The 13,879-nt window shown below is 37.4% G+C and overlaps 2 protein-coding genes and 1 long non-coding RNA gene across 3 annotated transcripts in view; all 3 read left to right on the top strand.

Annotated features, from left to right (window-relative positions):
* The window catches only part of LOC103146747 (cysteine-rich protein 2-like), a 10,363-nt gene extending 7,695 nt beyond the window's left edge, over positions 1–2,668 (top strand). The window contains exons 7-8 of the mRNA XM_007564769.2: positions 459–516; positions 2,076–2,668. Of these exons, the coding sequence (XP_007564831.1) occupies positions 459–516; positions 2,076–2,140 (123 nt within the window). The 3' untranslated portion in view covers positions 2,141–2,668. The remainder of the gene's footprint in view (positions 1–458; positions 517–2,075) is intronic.
* Positions 2,669–3,405: 737 nt separating this feature from the next.
* On the top strand, positions 3,406–8,512 carry LOC103146748 (proline-rich nuclear receptor coactivator 1-like). The gene is made up of 2 exons (XM_007564770.2): positions 3,406–4,038; positions 6,426–8,512. The coding sequence occupies exons 1-2, from the start codon at positions 3,727–3,729 to the stop codon at positions 6,840–6,842; spliced, it is 729 nt and encodes a 242-aa protein (XP_007564832.1). The 5' UTR covers positions 3,406–3,726; the 3' UTR covers positions 6,843–8,512.
* A 1,247-nt stretch (positions 8,513–9,759) lies between these two features.
* On the top strand, positions 9,760–13,879 carry LOC103146749 (uncharacterized). Its single transcript, XR_477173.2, has 3 exons — positions 9,760–10,054; positions 10,706–13,563; positions 13,805–13,879. It is a non-coding gene; the product is annotated as an uncharacterized LOC103146749 (long non-coding RNA).

The following is a 13,879-nucleotide window of genomic DNA, read 5'->3' on the forward strand; positions in this document are numbered from 1 at the left end:
GAGGCAACTACTGCAGGGAGGCAACTACTGCAGGGAGGCAACTTCTGTAGGGATGCAACTACTGCAAGCGGGCAACCACACTGCACTGGAAGTCAGGCTTTAGCAAAATAAATAACCGCAATTCAGTTTTTTTTTTTTCTGAAAGAATCTGGAAAGTGAATCTGGGCTTCACTATATAAAAAACCCATAGGCATAAACAAACGCATGGATTAGTCAAAGTAAAGAGTCAGAGCTTTTAGAGGAATTTTAAATCACCATCTTTTTATTCTTTTGGTCAAAATTTTATACACAATAAAAAGCAGGCATCTGTATTTTACTATAATATCACCAGTAGTTCAGTTGTAGTACTTGTTGTGCTAGTAGTACTTTAAGTTTTCGAAATGTAAACTGGAAAAGATTTTTAAAAAAAACAAGCTAAGCTGTGAAATGATTAAAATAATATTTTTCTCCTGTTGCAGCATGATGGACAGCCTTACTGCCACAAACCCTGCTACGCTGTGCTGTTTGGACCCAAAGGTATGAAGACATTGACCCAACCAATCCTGATGGAAAAATGGATTCAAAGCAGAAGCTCAAACCATCAAGAGTCTAAAATACAGTTTTCAGGACTTTATTTATAACTTTGAACGTTTATTAGAACCAGGTATAAGTTAGTGGTAGTTTTATTGAATATTTGTGGGAAGAGCAAACTGATTACTGGGCCTTGGAGAGAGACTGGAATCAATATGAAATGTTAACAGGAGGAACAAACAGATCGAGAACTAAAACGGCCACTAATGTCATCAGTGATACTGACAGACACTTTTACTGCGATTAAAAACCCTGCATAAAGTATGAATAAGGTGGTAGGAAAGAGCAATCTTATACTGCGATCAATGAGTGTATCCATGACGACAAAGAAAGCAAGAAAGATAATCAAGTTATTGGAATTCAAATTTACATTTTAATCAATGCACTAGACCCATAATAGATTCCAAGGAGGAAATGTAGTCCAAATTATGAGTGATTAGGATACTGAATATTTCATGCATTAATTAATACAGGGAACTACTTGGTGTGATCAGTGAAGAAGCAGAAAACCATTTAGTTTTAGTTAGATAGGAGTTGTGTAAGTGGATTACACAATCATATCCACGACAACAATAAACCCCTTCAGGAAGCAAGACAGAAACTGGCCTGGTTTAAAGTTTTATGAGCTGATATGGACATGATGTCATGTTGAATCACTGGAGTCCTGCTGTGTTCTGACACCTGAATGTCTTCACCTGGATAATTCCTCAGTTTACTCATCCTGACTTATGATGACGACTCGAAGGGATAAAATCTTTGCAACAGTTTCAACAACTCCAAAACTTTATTTTGCCTCCAGAAAACCTATTTGCTGTGTAGCTTCAGCACCAATCATGATAAATGATTTGTTCTGTTTGTCAGGCATTAAAACTTTAATATTCGAAACTTCGAATGTCGAAAAAACACAATTTCACAACTGCGGTGTTTCCATTAAATAATAAATGCATATAAAAATGACACATTAATACGTTTGTTCATGCTATAAGTCATTACATGACGTGCCATGAGCCTCCAATTACTTCCTGTCGTCTTCTTCTTCATGGTTTGTACCAGTGGAAACATCCAGTTGTTGATCACGTCACTGTGATCCACAACTGGATGTGAAAAAAGTTTTTCCACTGCAGTTTTGTGAAATACAGTAACTTTGACACAGCTAAAAAAAAACACCTCACCGTAATGCAAAAACTTTACTGGTTTAATTTTTTTTATTTAACTGCTGTGCTTCCATTAATGAAATTTATTTTCGTAATTCCAATTTGCGCAGTTTTAATATCATAGTTCAGTGTGTCCTCCACAGGAAGTCAGCTGACATGTTATGGCAATCACCCTTTTATTTTAATTCATTATAATTTTAGGATCACAATACAAAACTCCCAATTTACAATTCACTGAATAATAGTGTCCAGAAACATCGATATATGATAAAAACATGATCATATCTCATGCTGTAGTTTAATGTAACCAGAAAAGTTGACGTATTGCTTTACTGTGGTGCTTCTCCTCAGGTGTGAACACCGGCGGCGTGGGCAGCTACATCTACGACGAACCTGAAGCCGAAGCTCAGCCTTAAACTCAGCCGCTGCGTCCGACACGTGGACGAACAAACACCTCCAGGAGCCTCGTTGTCTCGTCGATTTGCCTTCAATGGTCATTGTGACAAATGATATGTACTACAACCACAGGGATGGATTACCTAGTTATTTATGTTGTATTTGTATATTGTTTATATTATCTATTTTTTGTACTGAAGCAAACCTTTAATATGTCCTCCCAAGTGAGACTGAGATTAACATCTAGGTTTATTGTTCTCTTTGCCAAATAGTTACTATTAACCTATTATTGTAGTAGATTAAAGCTCCTGTGTTTCTCCTTCTTGATTAGTTGGTTTTGAAACATTTGTGCACTAATGATATGTACTGTATAACAACAAAGTACCAGCCCACCTTTTTATTGTCAGTGTTTTTGGACACCCGGTTTTGACAGAAAAAATAGTGTAGTGAGAATTCACACAAACATTTTATTGAATGTTATGAATGCGAGTCAGCTGCAGGTAATGTTTTATACAATAAAACTGTGGGGTATTAAATTATGTTTCCTGTCTGTGATGTTGTGCTTCTTCCTACAAACTAATGAAAATAATTGAGCTAGTTATACTTGCTATAGTTCACAATGAATTACATGAAAAAATGGGTCCTGGAGTGGCCTAGTCAAAGTGGATTCAAATTTAGTGAATTGCTGGCATAATCTTAAGCAAATAATTAATGTTTTATAAAATCTTCCATTTGGCTGAATTGATACAATCATGCAATGATGTGTGATATAGAACTAAATCTCTCCTTGCCTGTCACTGTAACGACTCAAATTAACCAAAATGCATTTGATGAGCTGACACATTTAAGTGTAACACAGAAGCAAAAAATATAAATGTGTAGACAAGTGCATATACTTTTTCACAAGATTGTAAATGTCCAATTGAAAATAATAAACTGAGCTGGTATTACAAATTTCCTCTATTATGCAATGCCTGTTAAAACAAAAAACAACAAAAACAATCTACAGGAACCTCATTTGATTTGCAGTGGTTGTTGAAATTAGAAAATTTATAAATTGTTGCACTAAAAAGACAGAAACTAACTTACTAGCTTACGGCAATATTTTGTACATATTTGTTAAATATCATCATAGTTCTAGTATTATATATACACATAGATGTGTTTAATCGTGCTCACTGACTACCACGTACATATTTTAAACTTTGTGTTGCAATTTCAGAATTTTTAAGTTCATCCACACCCTCTTTATTTTGAAAGGCTACTACCGGAAATCATGTGACTACTATAAACTCAATATACAAGCTACTTCTGGTTTATCAGATCAGACTAGCAGCGACGCGCCACAGAGAAAGACTCTGTTGCTCGATATTATATCAGTGACTGTTACCAGAAACGTACATATTTCAGCACTGGAAATTACAGAAACACAAAATAAGTTAGTTTTGTAATTACAGCTTTCTGTTTGAGGGCATTTCGAAAAGAAAGTCTACTTAGCTACTTCTCAAGTTGTTAGCTCACTGTTATCCTGTGACGCTGTTAGTTAAAACAACTTCGCAGCAGCTGATTTTCTCCGCCTGTTTTATGTTTTCACCACTCCAAAGAAATGTTGGACGGAACTCCTGCGAACGGTGACGAAGCCAATATCGGCAACGTAGAAAACAACAACCCGATACCGAGCTGTAAAACGAAGCAAGCGCTGCTGAAGAAGGGAAGCAGGAAGCCGCTGCTGCATCACCAGAAACCCCCGAGACACTGCCCGAACATCCGGCTGTCCGACCACAACAACGCCGCCTCCACCGCCATCCTGACGGCCTCATCGGGGCACAGACATTCGGCCCAGTCCGCGGCTCACCTGCCTGCTGGGAACCAGACGGTGCTGACCCTCCATCATGTCAAACAAGGAGCTAAAAAAGAGGTGAGTTTACGGAAGTTTGTACACTTGTAGGCCTCATTGGTATCAAACTCAACCTGAAACAACATTTTATCAATTTACTCTATATGAAACAGGTGTAATATAAATGACAGGCCTATACAGATTCCTGATTTCTCAGAAGTAGAAACAATAATATGTCCCATATTAATTAGTTTGTAACTTTTTGGTGATGTATTCTAGCGCCGTTATAAGAAATAACATATTTTTATACCAATTTTACAACACAATTATCCAGTTTGGAGGCAAATTCAGTAATTTTCAAAGTATATTTTGTGCCTGAGGCTTTTTCAGTGACGCATTTGCAATCTATTGTTGTGAAGTAATAAGTGAAAACCAGCCTAACTTCCTGTTTTCACTTGCTGATCTGCGCATAAAGAGGCTGCCTTTACCACAACAGGTTTCTCTGACAGGCAAAAGGATGAAGAGCCAAACTTTACTAGATCTCGATAAAACTGCGTCACAGTTTAAAGCTTCAGCTGGACTTTAATCAGAAAAAGTTAGTGACATAATTCAGAACGCCATAAACAAAGAGAGCTGGTTAAAGGAAAATGGGTAAAAAGTTCACATTTTTACAAGTAGTTTTACTAATAACTATGTTTTAAGCCAGCCAACCACTAACTTTCTTTGATTTAAACATGTAAAACCTCATCGCTATTAGACGTTTTTAAAATAATAAAATCTTAAAAAATTGGCTCAACTTATCAGCACATCAACTTATCAGTTGATGTGCTTCTCAAAAGTAGATTACAAACCTGTGTTGACATGAAAATTAAACATCAAACTGATTAAACGACGCAGAAGTGCAGGACGGAAATCCTCCTTTAACCACACACTCCCCTCCAGTCTTGTTCTGCAGCTCTGCACAGCTGTTCTGGTGAACACACACACACACACCAAGGTATTTTCTTGCATGCCCTAACCTGAAAAAAGCTGCTGAGTTCTAAACTGTGTTTCCTTTGGGCATGCATAAGAGTAACGAATGTAGGACAGGCAGGGCTGCAGGTGACAACGGTTTGTCTCATTCCTACTAAAGAAACTAAAACTACTCGAGGCTGGAATTCATGTGTTTGAACTGAATTGTGTTGCTTGAAGTTTTTTCTCCAGTATGAATTTCCACACCTGCTCCCAGAGAAATGCTTGGATACAAAAGTAAAAACAGCAACAATAATTTCCAAAGTTAGTTCCAGCCTTTGCAATCAGCAGCGTGACTCATAGAGCCAGGCGTACGTGACGGATTGTACTTGAACACAACAACTGTCTGTGGGTGGCGGCTGCTTGTTCTGAACATCAACACTGATGGAGAATGAAACCTGATCTCAGCTGCTGTTGAAGTCATGATTCACTTTGTGTTAGAAACGAAAGGAAATTATGTTTATTTACCTCTTCACATCTGATGCATGCATGGATGGATGCTTAGAGAGTTGAAGTGAATAGAAAATGGATGAATATTCTTCTTATGTTCATGGAGCAAAACAAAAGGAATATTTTAGCATCAATCAGGCAGAAAACACATAAATTACACATAAAATACAACCAGACGTCCTGATGACTTTTTAATACTGTAGATTTGTTTCAAGCTGAAACAGTGAGCGACTATCTATAAGACTATAGTCTTAATTAAACTTTATTTGTGGAGCCATTCACAGAGCGCATCTAAAATATCCAAAAGTAGGACTGCAACTAACGATTACTTTAGATTTAGCAGATAAAAAAAATAAAATGTGCCAACACAGTCTGCATATATTTCTTTTTTTTTAAATGAAATGTTAGAAATGCATCCAAAGACGCAAATAAGGAATTCAAATAATTTTTAAAGAAAATAAACATTTGTCTGAAATGCAACATCATTGTTCCTATATTTATCATTTGTAGCAAAGATTGGATCAGCAGGGATAATTAACTCCAGTTAATGATTAATCGATAATTAAATTAGTTGATGATTGGCTGAAGTGATTTTAGCAGAGCTTCTGCAGTTCTGATTAAATGGTTTCTGCTGTGTGTATTAATGCATGTTATGGTTTATTTGGTGCTGAACTATTAAAATATGCCGTTATAAATGCATACAGAGGGGATTTCAAGTATTTGTGGCTTCTCATTCCAGGGAGTACCAGCAGCTCACTGTAATTACTCTCATCTGAAAGCTAAACTAATTACCTGCGTCTTTACTTTTTGTTTTGCTTTACTTTATTTTCAAAAATATCCAAACTAAATTGCTCTCAGGTTTGTAGAACTTGGAAGAATATGATCCTTCAGTGTCACTTTTCGTTCTCATTTTAACTACAAACTGTTTTAAAAGTTAATATCTCAAACATGGCTTTGGAAAAGAAAAAAAATGTTTGTAATGCATCATTTTAATAATTTGTTTTTAGGTGCTGAAGCCTAAAGGTGTCCAGGCGCCCCGTCTCCTCCCTCGACACGATCAACTCGCCCACAATGTGAACACCAGGAGCCACAAACCCAAACAGAGCCAATCGCCTGCTGCTTCCCCGACCGCTAAAAAGAACGACAACTGCACTCCCAAGAAGCCTTCGTCTTCCGTCGAACCCAAGAAACCCCTGAACGCCTCAAACAACGTCACCATCCCAACCGGCCCCCCCACCGAAGCCGAATACCTCAAAGATTGTGAAAAGATTTACGCCGGGGCGAAGTTCAGCGAGCCGCCGTCGCCCAGCGTGTTGCCCAAACCGCCCAGCCACTGGGTTGGAGAGGACGGGCCGCAGCAGAACAGCCAGAGCCGCGAGCAGATGAGCGTTCACCTCAAGTCTCTGCTGAAGGTTCAGGACTGACGCGCCGTAAACGAGGCGGTTCCCGTTGAAGAGATGAACCCAGTTTGGCCTTTAGCACTGCAGTAAGATGTGGAGAGTTTTTCTCCGGTCCAGTTTTCCATTGTGACGCTCTGCCTGCGTGTGTGAACACCTCAGCCGCGTTGTGTTGCTGTTTGCTCCTCCTGACATGCTGTGTATGTCAGATTTGCACATGGAAATGAGAGGTGTGTGTTTTTGTTTCTGAATCTGTAAAGAAAGTGTTTTTTTGGTTTTTTTTGTTTTTTTAGCAGCAGCAACACAGCCACTGTTTCATGTTTACATTATGCAAAGTGACGGCACTTTGTTCCACCTTGAAAAGGCAGCCATGTTTTACTTTTTATGAGCTTATGTAAAATGTACATAATATATTGTAAACATATGATTGTGTATATTTCCTGTTTTAACTGAGATTCTAGTTTTATTACTGAGGACTTTCTGAAAACAAACAAAAAAAAAAAACTTGTCCCCTGCGAACTGAAGCACTTTGTTCCAGCTCCTTCAGTGAGAGATGGAAAGACTTTTCTGACGGATTTGCACTGAAAACGATGAAGAGGAAGAGGAGGAAAGCTAACTTTGACGACCCAAAGCTCGACCGGACACTCTGACGTACTCACCAGCCCACTTCCACCTCCTGACTGGTTGCTGCGGAAACGAGAGTCGACAAAAAGCCATAGCCAACATCCGAGCCGCCGGCCGACGTTTCTTCTTCTCCTCTCTGTGAACTGGGGTCCAAACGATGAAGAGTCTAATCAGGGACTGGCGTGACCTCTGACCTGAGGCCATCATGTAAAACAATCTCACTGCAGCTGCAGAGCGCTGCAGCCACACAAAGTGCTTGTTTAAGGGGTTTTGCACTGAATTCAGAATGTGTTCATATGAAGCTTGGATAGATGAAGGTTTTGGTTCCGTAATGAAAGGTGGTTTTATGTTGCATCATTTTCTCCTGCTTTAAGTTCAGAAAAATGAAGCAACAGATTGTTACATTTTCAAATTTATTCCAGAGTGAGCTGCAAATAAGTTAAATCATTTTTTACACATTTAACTTTAAATTTAGTTTATTTTATGGCATTTTTTTAGATTATTAAGCAAAATTAAATGTTAAAGTGTTGGTCACCATCAGAATGACAAAAGCAACTCTGCGGCTCATAATGTTTGGAAATATTGACGCACATTTTATTTTCTCAGTCAGTGTTAGTGGATTTTGAATCGCAGATATCATGACATGCTCTATCCAGCTTCATGTTGGCAGTCTGACTCTGAGAGGGGAATAAGTTTCACCAGTACTTCACTTCACCACCTCCTCCTGTCCTGTTGTTCTCCATTATGATGTGCTTTAATTTTTACTGAGGACGTTTTGTTTTACACAGTCTGTCTTCATACCGTGAGTATTTTCTTTTTCTTTGTTTTTTATTTTTCTGTGGCGGTTTTGACGGTGGACGCAGGCGGCTGCTGGTTCTGTTTCTGACCTCTGTGATGTCATCAGTCTAATGGGAAATTGTATTAATGTAGCAAACTTTACATTTTATTGCAGTGTTTCACAATCATTTCATTCCAGTAATATTCTCATTGGCACAATTAGGAAAAAAGATGTTTTGAAAAAATTAAAAATGAATTTTTAAGTTGAAAATAAGATTAAAAATTGGCTACCCCTATGATGTGTTTGTGATCATTACAAGACCCGAGTCTGAAGGAAATGATTTTAAAACCTTTGAGTTTAAGTTTAAAAAAGAGCAACAAAATCATCTCAAGTTTTTTATTGGAGATTTTTCTACATTTCAGTATTTACATCTACAGCATCATTCATCAAATATAATCATAGAGCTAACTGTTAGCATGATTAGTTTGGTTATGAATTGATCATAAACTGATGGAGAAAAGGTTTCATTTCTACAAGAAATGAAACCTTCAGGTCCTTTCAGCAGCTCAGTTTCAAGTCGAATTAAAGCGGTTAGCAGCACCATCTAGTGGACAGAATGCTGAACAGCATCACCTGACTGGGTTCGTCCACCTGCGTTAACCTGAGGATGCAGGTGCTGTCGGATAATAATTTCTAGTAATTAACGAAAAATATATATCTGTATTAATATAAAAAGGATATTGTGTCAAATAATAGTTAAAGATTATTTTTTGTATTTTGTTGAGTATAATTAAGTCTGTCCTCAGTTCCGGGATTCATAAGCTTTTATTTTGAAAGATGGGTAGGAAGTTTATCCATTAGCGGTTGGAACATGGTTGGTTTTTACGTGGTATTTTCTTATTTTCGGATGCTGCTACAATGTTAACGTTATTATTTTGAAATTTGCTGTAAACGGGAAATTGATCGTTCTTAAAATAATCAGAAAAAGTTTTTAAATCAAACTAATTCCTCCTTTAATGATTAAGTTAGTGGGAAACTCAAAAATATTGGCTTAAAATTTATGTTCTATTTTAATGTGTATTTTTTACTGCTTACATTTTTTGTCCAATTGCAACAGAATTTCGGACTTTAAACAATTTAATTGATTTTTCTCCGTAAAATAACTGTATTAGAAAAGGATAGAGAATTTCTTTAAAAAAATCAAATGAAAATTGTTAATATTTGAAATATATTTTAACAACACCTTTATGTTTTATGTAGAGTTAGAGGGCATAAATGTTTCCTTCACTCCATGTAAATAGGAATTAGTTTGAGACAAAATTTATACTCTGCATTTTAATATTCCTTGCTGTCGTAAATATTTAACTATCTTTTATCTATAGTTTATCTGCTCAATATATTTTGGTTTTAGTTTTATATTTCATGCAGAAATAGGAGAGTAACGGGGCCGGGTGGACTGATTGTTGCCAACAGTTTTATTTATTTAGTTAGTTTTAAAGTCTGACATATATTTAACAACCCGATTCACACTCCATTCCAGTAGATGGCAGTATTGCTCATCAAAACGTTGCTTGGCGACCGCTTTAATTAGAAACACCTGCAGCCTCTGGTTCACATTGGAAGTTTTTTTTTACCTGCTTTGTTTGATGAAACTCTATTTTATACTGAGAACTCAGGTTATAAGAACATTTTTATATTAAAGATCTGGCTTTTGCTACACATAAACATATTTCATCAGTGAAAATGTCCAGATTTTCTCCCTGTTGATCAAAACTTCAAGAACTTTCTGCTTCTCCTCCGAAAGAAAAGTCGTAAATATCCTTGTATCCACGACCAGGTAAGCTTTGTAAATTATGGGGTCAAAATAGGCGTTTCTTCACGTAGATTTGTAAAATGGATTCTAATTCTACAGGCAGTTACAGGATCATGGTTAAAAGCTGAATCCTCCCAGGTGGATGGCAGGGAGCAGATTTTGACCCCTCCAACATTTAAAACTCATCTCTTTAACATCCTTTATCATAACATCTGCAAACAAACTGATCTGCTTAAAAGACGTATTCTGCTCTCATGCAGAAAGTTTCTGTCATGTGTTTCAATCTCTTTTTGTTTTTACTGCTGAGTGTCCTCTTATCGCTGTAGCAGTAAGTTGGACAATGTTTTTTTTTGTTTGTTTGTTTGTTTTTCTCTCTCTGCCTGTATTGGTTTAGACTTTGGACCGGACTTAATTCAACATGATGGCACCTTTGGCAACCTGCCAACCCTAAAGCTACTTGTTTTTTTCAGAATCAAAGCTCAAATGTTTCTCATTGAGAAAAATCTCAACTCCATATTCAGAAAATGCATTTTTCTATTTGTATTAACGTTTATGCATGTTATGATCAAGCTAATCTATTCTTTGTCAGAAGAACATGTTTAATAAGGATTTTTTAGACATTGCAGGCATTGAATTTCTGTCATAAATCCTTGTTGATCTATTTTTATTTTTCAGTCTGACATTTAAATGCTCCAGCTTGCAGCACTGTGGTGCTTTGGCAGCAGAATCATTTCCTCAGTCTCCTGTGGATTCAGGCGTGCAGCGTCAAGCTCAGGGTTCATGTTCAACAGTTTTTCACTAAGCCAAAGTACAATAAAGCCCAGCAGAGGGGAAATGAGATGGAGGAAGTCTGTGGTCGCCCTGCAGTCAGCAGGAAAGCAGCAGGAAGCATCAGTGAACCCACAATGGAGCCCGGCAACGAGAAAAAACCCCATAGCAACGCTTAAAGTCTGCTGTTCAACAGGACTGGTGGAAAATCGATTAATCATGAAAAAGGATCAAACTGAACACTTTACTTTTAGGTTACTTGGTGCTTTTTCCTATCTATTGGACCTTTAACTCTGGTGGAGAATAGAAGATAATCCAAGAATCTCCCAAATGTATGAAATGAGAAGATATTCTCTGAAATATCTCAATAATGCAGCAAATGAATCAAAATGGACTGAATCAAAAGTCCTTCTGTTAAACTAAAGTCTCTGAGCTCAGAACACAGTTCATTGTTCCTCTTTTTTAAAAATCTCTATAAGGAATGTTTTAATGAAAATATTTATGGATATAAATATCTCTCTTCCTGATTGTTGACCAGAGGATATGTATTTAACCCCGCGCTGCCAGGTTCTCTGAACGTTTAGAGAGGCCGTGTGTCTCTGACCTCCAGCTGTTTCCAGAAGCTTCATCTGAGCTGAAATCATCCAGGAAGTCTGGGAATGAGGCTGCTCTCTGCTGGACTGGGGCGGAGACATGGTTCTGCCAGGTACGGCCCGTGTAAAGTTTGACCCGTCGAGTTAAATTTCTGTAGGTCTGACCCTCAGGAGTCCACAGAGGATCATCCTCCTGAACCAGCTGGTTTATACACCCAGATTTTACAAAGTTTGTTCATGCTAACACAGGAAACGGTCTCTATGCGTTTTTATTCCCAAAATAGGAAACGCTAATAAAGGAACGCTGATTCATCTCTGTTCCTCCTTGTAGGCATAAAATTAACTCTTTAGCAGAATTTTTTGTATCTATTTTGAAGAATTTCCAGAAAGCTGACATGTTTCAGTGCTGCTCAAAACGTAAAGGTCCATGTTGGTCTAAATGTTGTGGCAGTCGGTGCTTTGACTTGGTGATTTTTCACTTTTTATTTTTGGCAACTTTGCGCTTCCATATTTGTGGACAAACAAGGAGCAGAAGGACGAACAAACAGGAATTGGTTTTTGGCCTGTAGTTTGTTGAGCAGTAAAGACGCATGTTCTCCTGGATTCTCCTTGTTCTTTTCCTGGAGTGTTGCATTTCAAAAATACGGTATGTTTTTCTTTCCTTTTTTTATGTTTATTTTTACATGATTAAAAAACAAAGCGAGTATATGAAGATGATGTGGTTGTTCCCAGCAATCAGTGTAATCTAATTTTTTTTTAGTTGAACTTGCATCAGATTTGTTGTTATTGATCCAGACAGAAATGATAAACTTATCTTATTTTGGAGTGACATCCAGAGGAAATGAAGCTGGGGTCCGGTTACCTCGGGACAGAGTCCAGTTTGACGTTACGTTCGGCGGCGGTTTTCATCCCCTCACTATCCATGCACCAGTCGTGGTTCATGTTTGGTACCAACAGTCTTAGTGAGCCGATCATTTCCACACGGCGCTAAACAAACTCACTGGAGATTTGTGACTTCTGACCACTTAGACGTGAAGTTGGACATTTGTGTCTTAAATTAGCATCCTGGAAAACTCCTTATAACAAATCCACCTGTTCTCCTTCCCTCCCCTGGTTTAATGGATGCATTACCTCAGCCATGGGTTCCTCTAGAACGTTTTGGTGAAATGTTTGAACTAACAACGTTTTATAATGATTAGTGTTGTGATTAACAAAGCAATTGCAAACATTAAACGATGAGCTTGTGTCATTATTCAGAGCCAGCTCTGAATAATGACACAAGTAGTGTCAAGTAGTTTGGCTGCTTATAAAATTAACCAATTACATTTGAAATTTTGAGTGCCTGACTTTTAACTCTGACCTTGAAAAGCCTGAGAGCTGAAATGTTGTATATCAAATAAAGTTTGTAGCTGCTTTTCCCCCTAAGCTACAATAAGTATGAATGCATTTTAAACAGTAAACTGCTGCCTAATGGTTTTTGACTGCTTAGAGCATAAAAAATGACCAAAACGGAAGTGAAAGATGTTAAATGTATTGAGATGTTAAAGGAAGGCGTTTGTTTCGTCGTCGTGAGCAGTTGTGGTGTTGCTGTGAAAACGAATCCCTGCTGCTGCACATTTCACCAAAGCACTTCCTCCTTCACTTCTCATGAAGGCTGAGATAAAATTGGAAGTAAGTTTCATTAAAGCTTTTTTAACACTGTTTTACCTGCTGCTATCGCAACACCATGCACTCTGGACTCCAAAACTAAATCTACAAAGGTTCTTTATTAAACTTTTATTTGAAAACTTTTGTTCACTTTCAGTTCACTTTTTCTTTCTAGCTGTGAGAAACGCCTCTGTCTCTCATGTGCTTCGTGGCTGAACACAATATTCACCAAATGGCTTAAATATAAGTTCTTTTTGAACATTTAAACTTGGTTATGTTAAAATATACCAACATTTAATGAAGATTAACCTGTTCTTTAAAAACTTATAATTGAGATAAAGAAGTCTAAATAAACATAAGCGATGAGGAAGTATCACCTCTCTAACAGGAAGTACAGATGACCTTCAAAAAGCTGCTCATACCAGACACTTTATTTAGTCGGAACAAGAACGATGCGTCGAACAATGACTGAACTAAAACGGATTAAAGTTCATTTATTTCTGATCCTGGGGCTTCAGTTTACTGGTAAGAACATATAGAAATTTTTACTGTCTCAGAAAATGTAGCTGGGTGTTGGATCGTTTACTAAATTCAGTAAATAGATGCTATATTTACACTTTTGTCTTATAAATGAGCTGTTTTCTGTTTTTAAACACAAGAATTGAACAAGGCATCAATTAACTGGTTAACCTGAATCATCTTGAAATGTTTAGATTTATGAATTTTAAAAGTATTTTTCAGTGTCTTTTTTTTCTTCTCTCAACAGTGTGTGCAGATGGATCATCTGTCTTCATGAGATCTGGGGATAACATGGTTTTGTCTTGCCAAGATGTGATAAATG

The sequence above is a fragment of the Poecilia formosa genome, unplaced genomic scaffold, assembly GCF_000485575.1.
Source record: "Poecilia formosa unplaced genomic scaffold, Poecilia_formosa-5.1.2 Scaffold168, whole genome shotgun sequence".
NCBI lineage: Eukaryota > Metazoa > Chordata > Actinopteri > Cyprinodontiformes > Poeciliidae > Poecilia > Poecilia formosa.